The sequence below is a fragment of the Panthera uncia genome (assembly GCF_023721935.1).
Source record: "Panthera uncia isolate 11264 chromosome E2 unlocalized genomic scaffold, Puncia_PCG_1.0 HiC_scaffold_19, whole genome shotgun sequence".
Lineage (NCBI taxonomy): Eukaryota > Metazoa > Chordata > Mammalia > Carnivora > Felidae > Panthera > Panthera uncia.
This window is the reverse complement of record NW_026057588.1, coordinates 14423694-14438153: the sequence shown is the minus strand read 5'-3', so window position 1 is coordinate 14438153 and position 14460 is coordinate 14423694. Positions and strand designations below refer to the sequence as shown.

The 14460-nt window shown below is 46.5% G+C and overlaps 1 protein-coding gene across 1 annotated transcript in view; it reads left to right on the top strand.

Annotated features, from left to right (window-relative positions):
• The first annotated feature begins 8007 nt into the window (after nt 1–8007).
• The window catches only part of SPINT2 (serine peptidase inhibitor, Kunitz type 2), a 28262-nt gene continuing 21809 nt past the window's right edge, over nt 8008–14460 (top strand). The window contains exon 1 of the mRNA XM_049620885.1: nt 8008–8515. Within this exon, the coding sequence (XP_049476842.1) occupies nt 8410–8515 (106 nt within the window). The 5' untranslated portion in view covers nt 8008–8409. The remainder of the gene's footprint in view (nt 8516–14460) is intronic.

Here is a 14460-nt window from a genome sequence, read left to right as displayed (position 1 = left end):
GGGGGGCGGGGTCCTGGGACAGGCTCTTGGGGACCCGGCCTTTCTGCGCCCCCTGGCGATTTCAAGGGACGGTGCAGGAGCCCGCGTGCCATCTGTCTCTGCAAGGGAAAATGGAACTAGAGTACTCATAGCACATCATTTGTTCGTTATTTCAATTATTCATTCACCCACGCAGCCTTTCGTTCATTTATTCACTCATTCTATTCAACAAGTGTGTATTCATTTGACATCATGTCGTCTGTTAGCTTCTCTCTCATATCAGGCTCCCTAAGCCCGATAGCATCCAGATGGGTAATAACCACTCAAGTTATTACCAGGCTCCTCCCCAACACCCTTCCCTACGGGTTTCTTGGTGACCTGTGCACAGGGAGAGGGCACCTGCTCCCTTCAGTCCTCTCAACTTTATATATATATATACATATATATGCAAAATCTCAGTAGTATACACACACGCACGTGCGCGCGCGCGCGCACACACACACACACACACACACACACACACACCAGGCACTGTTCTAGGCACTAGAGATAGAGAACAGAAGACAAGCCCAGTCCTCAGGGACTTGATATCCTCGTGGTGGAGACAGGCTGTAAATACAATAAGTAAGCACGATTATACAGCTTATTAGAATATGACAAGTTCTATGAAGGAATACGAAGCAGAAAAGGGGAAATGGAATGAGGGCGGGGTTGCAATTTTAACAAGGGCGATCACAGGAGTCCGTTACTTCACCAATATTCCCACTTCTTTTTTTAAATTAAAAAAATGTTTATTTATTTTTGAGAATGAGAAAGAGAGAATGAGTGGGAGAGGGGCAGCGAGAGGGGGAGTAACAGAGGACCTGAGGTGAGTTCTGTGCTGACAGCAGAGAGCCCTATGCAGGGCTTGAACTCACGAACCATGAGATCATGACCTGAGCTGAAGTCGGATGCTCGACCAACTGAGCCACCCAGGCGCCCCACCAGTATTCCCACTTCTTTTAAAGTTTTTTTTTCAAGTTTATTTATTTATTTTGAGAGAGAGAGTGCACAAGCAGGTAAGGGGCAGAGAGAAGGAGAGAGAGAATCCCAAGCAGGCTCCACACCATCAATGCAGAGCCTGATGTGGGGCTTGAACTCATGAACCATGAGATCATGATCTGAGCCGAGATCAAGTAGGAAGCTTGACTGAGTCACCCAGGCACCCCCAGTATTCCCACTTTTAATTTTAAGCAGCAAAAATGATACTTTAAAACTTAAGTTTGGCCATGCCCCATCCCTGCTTAAAACTATCTATAAGTAGGCAATGGTTCCTTAGCTATGACACCAAAAGCATAAGCAACAAGAGAAAAAATAGATGAACTGGACATCATCAAAATTTAAAAGTTTCGTGTTTGAGGACATAATCAAGAAAGTGAAGAGACAACCCACAGAATGGGGAAAAAATGGAAATCATATTTCTGATAAGGTACTTGTATCTCAAAAAAAATTTAATGTTTATTTTTTGAGAGAAAGAGGGGGGGGCGCAGAGAGAGAGGGAGACACAGAATCTGAAGCAGGCTCCAGGCTCTGAGCTGTCAGCACAGAGCCCGACGTGAGGCTCGAACCCACTAACGGTGAGATCATGACCTGAGGCGAAGTTGGATCCTCAGCTGAATGAGCCGCCCAGGGGCCCCTGACTTGTGTGTAAAATAAAGAAGTGGGGGGGCACCTGGCTGGCTCAGTCAGTGGAGTGAATGACTCTTGATCTCGGGGTTGTGAGTTTGGGCCCCATGTTCAGTGCAGAGATTACTAAAAAACAAAATCTTTAAGGGGCCCTGGGGGGCTCTGTTGGTCGAGCATCCCACTCTTGATTTCAGCTCGGGTCATGATCTCACAGTTCGTGAGTTGGAGCCTCATATTGGGTTCTGTGCTGACGGCTCAGAGCCTGTTTGGGATTCTCTCTCTCTCCCTCTCTCACTGCTCCTCCCCACCTCTAAATAAATAAATACATACATACATACATACATACATAAATACATAAATAGGAAATACCAAGTGTTGGCAAAGATGCAGAGAAATCAGAACCTTCATACGCTGATGATGGGAATGTAAAATGGTGCAGCCACTTTGGAAAACAGTCTGGCAGTTCCTCAAAAGGTAAAACTCAAGAGTTACTGTATGACTGAGCAATTCTACTCCTAGGACTATACCAGAGAACTGAAAGCATATGTTCACACAAACACTTGTACGGGAATGTTCATAGCAGCATTGTTCATAATAGCCAAAAGGTGGAAAGAATATAGCCCATCAACTGATGAATGGATAAGTAAAATGTGGTACATCCATACAATGGACTGTTATTTGGCAATAAAAAGAAATTAAGTACTAGGGTGCCTGGATGGCTGCGGTCACTTGAGCATCTGACTTCTGATTTCGACTCAGCTCATGATCTCTTAGTTTGTGAGATTGAACCCCACATCTGGCTTAGTGCTGACAGCACAGAGCCTGCTTGGGATTCTCTCTCTCTCTCTGCCCCTCCCCATGCTCTCTCTTGTGTGCTTTCTCAAAATACGTAAATAAATAAACATTTAAAAAAAAGAAATTAAGTACTGACACATGCTAGAGCATAGATGAACCTTCAAAACATGCTAAGTGAGGGACACCTGGGTGGCTCAGTCGGCTAAGTATCCGACTTCGGTTCAGGTCATGATCTCACATTCGTGGGTTTGAGTCCCATATAAGGCTCTGTGCTGACAGCTCAAGAGCCTGGAGCCTGCTTCAGATTCTGTGTCTCCCTCTCTCTCTGCCCCTCCTCTGCTCACACTGTCTCCCTCTCTCCCTCTCAAAAATAAACATTAAAAAAAAAAAAAACATGCTAAGTGAGAGAGACTAGATTCAAAAGGCCACATGTTGTATAATTATCTGTAATGTCTAGAATAGGTAAATCTACAGACAGAAATTAGATTGGTGGTTGCCCGGGGATGAGAGAATTGTGGGGAAGGGGAGCGACTACTGCCGAATATAGGGTCTCTTTTGAGGATGATGCTATTTTCTCAATTGATTGTAGGGTTGGTTGCATAACTTTATTAACACACTAAAACCCTTGAATTGTACATTTTAAAAGGGTAAATTGTATGGTATGTGGCTTATATCCCAATAAAGCTGTTATATTAAAAAACAAAGAACTCTCCATAGCTCCCCATTGTCCTGAGGCATTCAAAGCTCTGCCAAGCATGGGGTGTCTCTCTGAATCAGATGGGGGTCCCCAATGTGGGGCAAGGATCAGGTGGAAGCCAGTGGCTCAGAGGTGAAAGGATTCACCTGAAGCAGAACAAAGGCGACCGAAGTTTATTGAATAGGCCCCAAGGGGGCAGCGGTCAGGACAGCAGAGGAGAGGCTGTCTGCAAGGAGGCCGTGGGTGGGGGGCGTATTTAAAGTGAGAAGGTGAGGAGGTATGGGGACATGTGGAATTTTCTCTTTCTTAGTAACTGTGCCTGGTTGTCAGGAGCCCGTTGGTCAGGTAGGGCCTACGGGTATTTTGAGGTGGGTCTCCCGATGGGCCCTTCTGTGTTCAGCCAGGTGGTGGCTGTGGGCCCTTTGGCCTTGATCAAGTTTCCATTGCTGGAACCTGTTGTTTAAAAGCAGCCGCTATAAAGTGTGGTCCCATCTCACACCTTTGCCCTAATAGTTCCTTCCATCAGGGAAGCTCTTCCTGAGCGTGATATCAGCAGGGTTCATTCCTTCATCTCCCTCAAGTGTCATCTGTGCAGTAGGGTCTTGTCTGACACCCCATCTTATATTGTAACCCCCGTGCCCCCTCACCTGGCTCTGTTTTATCCATAATGTTACATTTTAGCATTGTATACAATGTACTCGTTTTATTTATTGTCTGTTTTGCAACTGCTGTGCCAAAGGGCAATAGGTGTGGTCTACCAGAGTACAGGCAGAAAGGGGGTGCACTGTCCGCAGAGAATTTAAAAAATAAATGAAAACTGGCCAAAAGTTGGCCCAGTTTTTATTACACCATGCGCTGACAACTTCTAAGCAGTAGAATAAAGCAATAGAAATAATCCTCCAAAATAATCCAAAAATCTTTCATTGGTTTACTTGTAAACAATTGACACAATTACTGTTGAGTTTTAATAAAAGGCTTCCTGTTATTTTTATTACTGTATACTTTAGTAAACATTGTATTCGTAATAGTTTTCTATTGTTACATAATAAACTACCACCAACTTTGTAGCTTAAAACTTACTGTTTCGTGGTTTCTGTGGATCCAGGCCAAGCATGGTTTAGGGGGGCCCTCTGCTCCACCGTCTCACTGAGCTATAATCCAGGTGCCAGCCAGGGCTGCTGTCTCATCGGAGGCTCAACTGCGGAAAGATCTGCTTCCAATTGCTTGACCTAATAAGGATGAGGTCTTCATTTTCTTGCTGGTTATCAGTTTGGGCTGCTCTCTGCTCCTAGAGGTGAAGTCCTTGCCATGTAACTTTCTCCATAGGTCCTCTTACTATGTGGCAGCTAATTTGTTTCAAAGCCAGCAAAAGAGAGTCTCTCTCTCCAGTCCACTAAGAAGGAGTCTTGGGGGAAAAAAAAAAAAGAAGGAGTCTTGGGTGCCTGGGTGTCTCAGTCGGTTAAGTGTCCGACTTTGTCTCTTTGGGAATCCTCTGTCTCCCTCCCCCACTTTCAAAAAAAAAAAACATTTAAAAAAGGAGTTTTACATAATATAATCATGAACTTCCTTTGCCATATTCTATTGAGAAGAAGCAAATCCCAGGTCCTGCTCACCCTTGAGGGGAAGGGGGTTATACAGCCCATGAGTATGGGGGCTACCCAACATCTGTTTGCTACAAAGTTCTAGAGAAGTTAATGTAGAGAATTCCCAGGGTAACTGCTGGCTCAGTCAGTAGAGCATGTGGACTCTTGACCTCAGGGTCATGAGTTCAAGCCCCACAATGGGGGTAGAGATTACTTACTTACTAAATAAATAAATAAATAAAGTTAAAAATAATTTTAAAAATAATTTAAAAATATAGAGAGGGGCGCCTGGGTGGCTCAGTCGGTTAAGCGGCCGACTTCGGCTCAGGTCATGATCTCACGGTCCGTGAGTTCGAGCCCCGCGTCTGTGCTGACAGCTCAGAGCCTGGAGCCTGTTTCAGATTCTGTGTCTCCCTCTCTCTGACCCTCCCCCGTTCATGCTCTGTCTCTCTCTGTCTCAAAAATAAATAAACGTTTAAAAAAAATTAAAAAAAAATATAGAGAGAGAACTCCCAGGTATACAGTTGACCTCTGCCATATGAAGATTCAGGTTCATTTTGATAGTAAGTTCATAACAATTTGGTATCATTTGGGCTTGTACAGTTTGAGTCTCCAATCTCTGTGATTCTACATAATCTTTCATTTAAGTGATAATAGATTAGAAACTAAAATGATAGCACAATGATTGTAAAGATGAAGAAATTATTCTGTCATTCTACATATTCTTTTGAAATTTTTGTTTAAAATAGTGAATCGGTATGAACTGCAAAATGCAGTATTTTTATTTGGTAAGTGAAAATTTTCATTCATAAATGAAATATTTTCCTGAATTGAGTAATATCTTTGAAATTGAAATTTATTCATTTTCAATTGTTAATTTTAAAACTAGAGAACATATAAAACGGTGATTCTTACATGATTCTTACTGAAATAACTTTCTGGTAGTGAGGAAGAGGTATAAAAAATTATCCACGGGGCGCCTGGGTGGCTCAGTCGGTTAAGCATCTGACTTCGGCTCAGGTCATGATCTAGTGGTTTATGGGCTTGAGCCCCCTTGTTGGGCTCTCTGCTGTCAGCATGGGGCTTGGAGCCCGCTTTGGACTCTGTGTCTCCCTCTCTCTCTCCCGTTCACTCTTTCTCTCTTTCAAAAATAAATATTTAAAAAATTGTTTCAAAAGTTATCCACTCCAGGTGTCAAATATGCTAGTTCCACCACTGTTACCAACATTACAAAGTGAGTTTCACCATGGCAGGAATTTTACTTTGTTCACTCTTGTATCTTCTCCAGCATTTACAGCAGTACCCGGCTCATGGTCGGTGGTCAGTGAATATGCTGAATGAACAGACAGATGCCTGAATGAATGGATGAATGAACCTGTGACTCCTCTCCAGCCTCAACTCTCACCATAGTCCTGTCTTCCAGCTCAAGCTCTGCCTTAGTGGGATGGGATGGGGGTCGGGGATTTGGGTGCTAGAGAGACCTTTGTCCTCACAGATTCTTGACCCTGGGTGCTAGGACCTCACTGCGAGATTAAAGAAGATGATGGACCAAGAATTTTTTGTTTTTAAGTTTATTTATTTTGAGAGAGAGCTCACACATGAGCAGGGAGGGGCAGAGAAAGAGGGAAAGAGAGAGAATCCCAAGCAGGCTCTGAGCTGTCAGCGCAGAACCCGATATGGGGCTCCAACCCACAAACCATGAGATCATGACCTGAGCTGAAATCAAGAGTTGGATGCTTAACCGACTGAGCCACCCAGGTGCCCCTAATTTATTTATTTTATTTTATTTATTATTTTAAAAAAATTTTTTTTAACGTTTATTTTTGAGACAGAGAGAGACAGAGCATGAATGGGGGAGGGTCAGAGAGAGAGGGAGACACAGAATCGGAAGCAGGCTCCAGGCTCTGAGCCATCAGCCCAGAGCCCGACGCGGGGCTCGAACTCACGGACCGCGAGATCGTGACCTGAGCTGAAGTCGGACACTTAACCGACTGAGCCACCCAGGCGCCCCTATTTGTTTATTTTAGAGAGAGAGAGAGAGAGAGAGAATGAACTGCACTGTAAGTGCAGAGCCCCATGTGGGGCTTGAACCTATGAACCAAAAGATCATGATCTGAGCAGAAATCAAGAGTCAGACGCTTAACTAACTGAACCAGCCAGGTGCCCCCCAACAAAATTTTTTAAAATAAAGATAGGGGCACCTGGGTGGCTCAGTCCCTTAAGCGACTGACTTCGGCTCAGGTCATGATCTCTTAGCTTGTGAGTTCCAGCCCAGCGTGAAGCTCGGTGCTGACAGCTTAGAGCCTGGAGCCTGCTTCAGATTCTGTCTCTGGCTCTCTTTGCCCCTCCCCTGCTCGCTCTCTCTCTCTCTCTCTCTCTCAAACACAAACATTAAAAAAAATACAGTAAAGAAAATAGTGGGGGCGCCTGGCGGGCTCAGTCAATAGAGCCTGGAACTCTTGATCTTGGGGTTGTGAGTTCGAGCCCCAGGTTGGGTAAAATTACTTAAAATCTTTAGAAAAAAATGCACAAAACTGCTTAAGGTAAACACCATTTTGATAACCTAATTAAGGCTCTCCACATATTATTATGACAGGAGGGAGGCTGAATAGTGGGAGTAGCCCTGTATCCCTTAAGGCACTGTTGTCTTTCTTGCCTCAGGACTTTTGCGTTCGCTGTTCCTGTTGCTTGCAATGTGGAATGTTCGTCCGTCAGCCCTTCTTATCCTTCAAGGGTTCATTATCAAAGCTGCCTTTTCACTTCCACCGCCCCAGTCCTTGATCATTCAGTCTGCGCTTCCCCGTCACTCCCCCACTCTAATCGCTCCCCCACCCTATACTTCTGTCTTCACTACTCTCGGCTGTTCCAGTCTGGTGAGGAAGGGGCCAGTCTGACGTGGTCACTGTTGGATTTCCAGTAACGCGCCAAGTAGGCGCTCAGTGACCGCTGGCATGTAGAAAGGAGTAAATTCCTCGCCCTCAAAGGGGGGCTGAAACGAGGCGGGCTTCCAAGCCTGGAGCCACAGGTTCTGCACCCTCTCCTCCCACCCCGAGGCCCAGCCCAGGAGCGAGGGTACTCGGACGTCACCAAACCTCGGAGCAGGTAACAGGAGCCTCGGGGCTCAGCAGGCTTGCGTTTCCTCACCTGCTAGGTCCTACCCCCGGCGGAGCCGACGCAAGCCCCGCCCCTTTCCCCCAATCCTGGGGCCGGCGCAGGTGCTCCGGGGGAGGAGGACTGCCGCCCAGGTGCCTGCTCCCTGCGCCTGCGCTCTGCGTGCTCCGCCTCGCCAGGTGCGCCCCGCCCCCTCCCCGGCCGGCCACCTTCGGGAGCTGCTTCGAGGCGCCCGCCATTGGCTCTACCGCCCACCGAGCGCTTGTGGGTGTGGTGGGGGTCTGAACGGTGGGAGAGTCGGCGAAGGGTCGCCGGAGGCAAGGAACGAGAGAGAGGCGGGCTGAAGCGTCGTGGGCGTAGCGGACAGACCGTCCGCGCACCGAAGGTCCGACAAGGGGTAGTCCCCGAGACTCCGGCGGGAGCGCCAGGGCGGCACCTCGCAGACCCTCTGGGAGCGCCAGCACCTGAACACGAGGCTCCCCAGTGCGCGTGCGCGGCAAGGGTCTTCCCGCACCTGATCGCGAGACCCTAACGGCCAGCCGCTTGAGGCTTCGCCTGCGCTGCCGGGTGGAGCCCGTCATGGCGCAGCTGTGTGGGCCAAGGCGGTGCGGGGTGCTCCTCGCCCTGCTGGCCTCGCTGCTCCTTTTCGGGGCTGAGGCGGCCGACGGAGAACGTAGCGTCCACGGTGAGGGCCCGGGAGGGTCTCCTGGGAGGAGCGGGAGGCAGAGAGGCCGAGGGTGGGACATTAGGGTCTGGCGGCTGCGTTGGGGTGCGAAGGGCCTTGGGTGAGGTATGATCAGGGCGAATTGGTGGGAGAGGAAATTGGGGGCGACCTGGTGGAGCGGGGGCGTGGTGGAGCCGGCTGCGGGAGATTGAGTCTGGGGAAGAGGTTTGGGAGCCTTTGGGAGTGAGGACGAGCGGCGGAGCCCGGGTTGGTAAAGTTTCCTGCGGGTGAGGGAGGAGACTAGGGCTAGTGACCAAGAAGGAGTGGCACTGGCCAACAGGAAAAGGGTGAGAGGCTCAACAGAAGACCAGCCACTTCCTGTCAGAGGAAAGTTCCATGGCCCAGAAAAGCCCAGGGAGGCCAAGCCTGAGAGGGGGTTGGATTAGGTGACGCAGTTTTAGCCTCTGACAAAAAGCCCCCTCGCCCACCTCTTTGGATATTGGACGACAGCCTCCGGAGAAATTTGCAGTAGAGCGCCTCCAAAAAGAAAGGTGTTTCAAAGGAAGGAGAAGCAAAGCAAAAATGTTGGAGGGGAGAAACGTTACCAGGGTGCAAGACTGGGCCCTTTGGTATAAGAAGAGTATTGGCATTGAGAAGCTGGGGTTGGGTTTGTGAAACTGGTCCTTAGAAGCTGGCGGAGAACAAGGCCCAATGTTAAACCTCTACATTTTATGGAAGTTTGGCCTGAAACGTCTTTTTGAACAAGTGTTATAATCTCAACTGCTTCAGACAAGGACAGCCAGGCTTTGGGGGGGGGGGGGAAACACTTTTGAAAGAAGGATTCATTGATTCAGCAAAACTTATTGAGCCCCTGCTATATGTCAGGGATGGTGCTGGCACCAGTGGCACATTTGTAACTTCCAACAAGCCAGGTCCCTGCACTTGGAGAGCTTATATTTTAGTTGGGGGGGGGGGGACCGAGACAGTGAGTAGGTAAACATTTAGATAAAGAGCAGCCACCGCAGTATTAAGTTACTAAGAAGTAAATGAACAAGGTGAAGTACACAACAGGATGATGTAAGATGATGGGGGCTGCTCAGCTCAGGTGGTCAGGGGACGTCTCTCTGAGGAGGGTGACATCTTGAGCCCTAACAAGAATGAGGAGGCAGCAGCCACATAAGAACCTTGTGGATGAGAGTCCAGTTGGAGGTGATGGAGTACAAAGGCTTTGAGGTGGGGGGCAAGCCTGGGGGTATTCAAGGAAAAGACAGAGAACCATCATAGCTGGAGCAGGAGGGGGTGGGGGTGGGGAGATAATTGGAGGAGGATATGAGGTGGGAGAAGTCGGGAGGAGCCAGGGGGCTTTATAGGCCAGCATTTTGGGTGGAAGGAGAGAAAGGATGTGTGCACACCAAGTCATCACCTGTGGTGACTTCAGAAGACTGTTAATGTCCCTACACTGGAGGCAGGAAAAATGAGCTAACGGGGATATCAAGGGTTGGTGGGAGAGGATTAAGTCCGTAGGTTAAGGAATCAAGAATACAAGCGTTGATCATTCTTGCAACCTGAACTAGAATTTGACAGTACTCCTGGACTTTTTTCAGTGATGTGATTATGTTAGGATGTACCTTCCAGTTACCTGGCCTGGATTTTCTCAAAACTGAGTTTAGGGTTAACCTCTTGCTTACTCTGAGCTCCCGTGTGTTGTTTAATCCTTGAAACAACCTGGTTGGTGGTGAAGTTACAGGTCTTGCCTCAGGTCACACAATAGTAATTGACAGAGTCACGCCTTCTCTTTTCCCAGTGGCCTTTCTGGTTGCTGTAGATGGCTGGACCTCCTGACCTTTCACAAGTACTGCTGTCTGGCTGTGTGAACTAACGACCTTGCTTATCTGAAGTTCTGTTTGTTTGAAAGCTTTCAGATAGTTTAATTTGAGGCAGGAGGTAGTTTTGATTCCCCACCCCGCTTTCTTCTGATTGCTTTGATTTTTCTCAGGCAGCAAGGTCTTCCACTCAGAGCGAGGTGTTTCTCCAGCCACTTGCAACTGCATAGGTGCCACTAGATGAGTATGAGGCCAGGATGGTTCGAGGGTCACCTACCTGGGTGTGGAAATCACTGAGAATGAGAGGCAGCATGGAAGACCGTGAACTGAGAGCTGAAGTCATGAAGTGAGGAGTAGTGATCTCAGTTAGCAGGTGATACACAGGGTGGGGTATAATCTACTTTAATGATGAGATTAATGGCTAGGGTTTGAGAGGGCAGGAGGAGAATGGTGTAGAAGCAGTTCCAGGAGCAAGGAGCCCTACTCTCTTGGAAGGGCACAAGAGAAGGCATGTCCTCAGGGGAGAGCGGAGTTTGGTTAGAGTAAGAAAGTGACGAGAATGTTGAGAAAGAAGATTGAGGAAATGAAAGATTTTTGCTTACAGTAGTTGCTAAGTCCTGGAAACCCCGGGAGTTAGGGAGAAGAGAGATGGGAACAAAACAGGATGTATGGGGACAAGGGGGGTAATTCAGGAGTCTGTGGCTGATGTGATAAGCAGGTGATAGGAGTGTCATGTGGTTTCAAGACTGACAATGTTGAGCAGGTGCTGGGTGTTGGAGGGCGGATAGGAAGGGGCATGGGATGTAGTGACACTTGCAGGCTAGACAGTGTCCTGACTCCAGACCTCTGCCGATGGAGGTGGGGAAGAGCTGGTGCTGCTCTGGGTGTTTCTAGCATTCAGGGAGAGTGCCAGTCTGCCGTGGAAAACACACAGATTATAAACTGTTCATTCCCAAGAGGCCTCAAACAGGCTTTATGTGACTTGTATAGTTTCTAGAACTGGGGAATTTTTTATGGAAAAATTTGTCTTGGGGCTCTGCCTGAAAAATGTGAAGATGAGCAGCACCAGGTCAGTGTTCCCACATAGCACCTATAGTGCTCCTTTGGAAAGGGCATAGACTACTCTCCCTCAGTCTTTTATGCACTTGGCCTGCCCACTGTATCTCTAAGCATTTGAGTTGTGACACCACGCCCCCCATCTTAAGAATATGCCCAATTTAGGGGCGCCTGGGTGGCTCAGTTGGTTAAGTGTATGACTCTTGATTTTGGCTCTTGGTTTTTGCTCATGATCTCACGGTTTGAACCCTGCATCAGGCTGACAGTGCAGAGCCTGCTTGGGATTCTCCCTCTCTGCCCCTCCCTCACTCACTGTTTCTCTCTCTCTCAAAAATACATAAAAATAAATATTAAAGAAAATATGTGCCCCACTTAGTAAATGGAGGTCAAAAAAAATAACAGCTGCTTATAAATTGTACAGTGTGGTATGTGTGTGTGTATCATCGCTGTTAGCAAGGGAAAAGCCCTTATCAGGTGGGCACATATGTGTGTGATTTTTTAAATATCGTCCTAGGTGATAAATCCTGTTACTTGGAGTGCCCCAAAATACGTAATTTTAATTTTGATCAGTACAAGGGCAGATAATACATTTGGCCCTTGACCAGCACAGGGTACAGTTGAAAATCCACATGGAACTTTTGATTAGTTCCCCCAAAACTTAACCTACTAATAGCCTGCTGTTGACTTATCAATAATATAAGCAGTTAATTAACACATATTTTGTATATGTATTAAATACTGTATTCTTAGAATAGAGTAACCTAGAGAAAAGAAAATGTTATTAAGAAAATCATAAAGAGGAAAGTCAACTGTGTATTCCTTTTCAGAATAGAACCTCAGCAATTCCTTTGGGAAGTTTAAATGTAGTTCCTGCTGCCAGTGACTTTATGCCTGAACGTGGGCATCAGAACTCACATTAATGGTTACTGGGCTCATAGTCCTTTGTTGATTGTTCTTGGGAATTTCCACTAGAGAAAAGTACAGCAGCCTTCATTTGAGAGCCTCCACTGCACTTTCAAGTGATCTTCAGTTTCCATCAACCTCTTGGGTTAATTACAGTTCCCCCAGAACTTTGACTGAATGGACAAAGTTTCCAGCACTTCTCCAGTAAGCATGTTATTAGTCACCACTCCTTTCTCTTCTCTTCACCCCCACGGATGGTTGTAAACTGAGTGGTTGGAGATCTGACAGATGAGAGCTAACGTGCAGTTGGTGTTGGTGATCAGCTGAGGGTTCTCCCAAGTAGCGTCTTGTATTTTTGCCCTTCACAGAAGAAGCACTTGTTTTGCTTGCTGTCGAGACAGTTTGGTTCCAGGACAGTCTGAAATATTTATTCATTGATTTATTCAAGACGTATTTATTGAACACCTACCAAGTGCCAGGTACAGTAATTTCAGGCGCTGGAAATAGCACTGAACAAAACAAATGACCTCCTGATCCATGGCACCTACCTCGGAGAGGAGGACAGTACAGTAAACAAACAAACAGTGAATATATATGTGGTGACAAGTACTATAAGAACAGTAAGATGTGGTTTGGTGTGTCTTAGTATTGAAAACATGGCCTTTGAGATACAAATGATAACAGTCTCTAAAGACAATGAGGGCCTTACTTTCAGGTCCACTGAGGGCAACGCAGCCCCTTTCCACCAGAAACATTCCTTTGCTCTGGTCAGCATTTGAGAGCTTGGCCTGTGATAGAGAAAGCAAACTTCTCTTTCACCTGGCTCCTGGAGCACTCCTCATTTCACCTATCCCCAAAGTCATTGCAACTCTCAGGCTTGTCTTGAGGTAGTTGGCCTGGAAGCCGAGCCTCTGCTACGTGCTGAGGCTAGACCGAGGCTAGCTGAGTGGTGAGGTAGCCCGTGATTCATGTGAGAGGGGAGAGAAGCCTGGAGGGGTCACACTGAAATGACTTCATCAACCCCAGGAAGCCCGGTGGCCTACTGGTGACATGACTAAGGCAGATTTCACAGATGACCCCAGAAGTATTAGCATGAGGATTATGGGTGTCTTTGTGCAGTCCTGGTCACAATGTCCTTTCACGTGTTGTTTCTGACAAGATCTTTTGAAAACTGAAAAGGAACGCTGGAACATGGATGCTGAGTCCCGGTAACTTTGAAATTATTTGAAGTACATTTTCCATTATTAGAAATCCATTTTTGAGATGAGGGCAAGAATTTAAGCTGTTTTACACACTAGTGTTTGAGATGGATCTCACCAAAAGGGTCCTGGGTCCATGGCTTCTGAAGTCCTTGAGTTCATAGGTCATATTTTGTGTGTGTCTTTACGTCTGCCATTTAGAGTCTAGAGCATGCCCTTAAGCAGGTGAAAAAATACTAGATTTTATCAATAGTGACCTTTCAAATGGCCACTGCACATAAATAAGTATACAGTATGTCCGTGGTATTGAAATTTAATGGGGTGATTAGGGAAACATTTCTAAAAAGGTCTTTAGGGGGTGATAATGGAAAAAAATTGAGAAACACTGTTCTAAGGAGAGGATTTATTAGTTTTGATCAATATGTGAAAATGGACCACTATTCAGAAAATGTTAAGAATTCCTGAATGTGAATTAAAAAAAATTTTTTTTAATGTTTATTTATTTTTGAGAGAGAGACAGACAGAGAGCATGAGCAGGGGACGAGCAGAGAGAGAGGGAGACACAGAATCCAAAGCAGGCTCCAGGCTCCGAGCTCTCAGCACAGAGCCCGATGCAGGGCTCAGACTCGCAAACCGTGAGATCATGACCTGATCATGATCAAATAAGGCTGAAGTTGGATGCTTAACCGACTGAACCACCCAGGTGCCCCTCCCTGAATGTGAATTAACAGGGAGTCCCACCCATTAAAGACATTGAAACTTTCCTTCCAAGTTATTCAGATGGGCTACTGTGATTCTAGTTATAGATTTAGGTAAGGGTAGAATTTATAGTCTTGTTTGAGTGATGAATATGAGGTGACAGTGGGTAGGAATGGTGGTTTGCATGGTGTTGGTGTTTATAAAATGTAAACTTATGTATCAAAATGTTATATCTAAAATGCCAAGATTTTATGTCTAAAACAAGATTTTATGAGTCTTATAATTT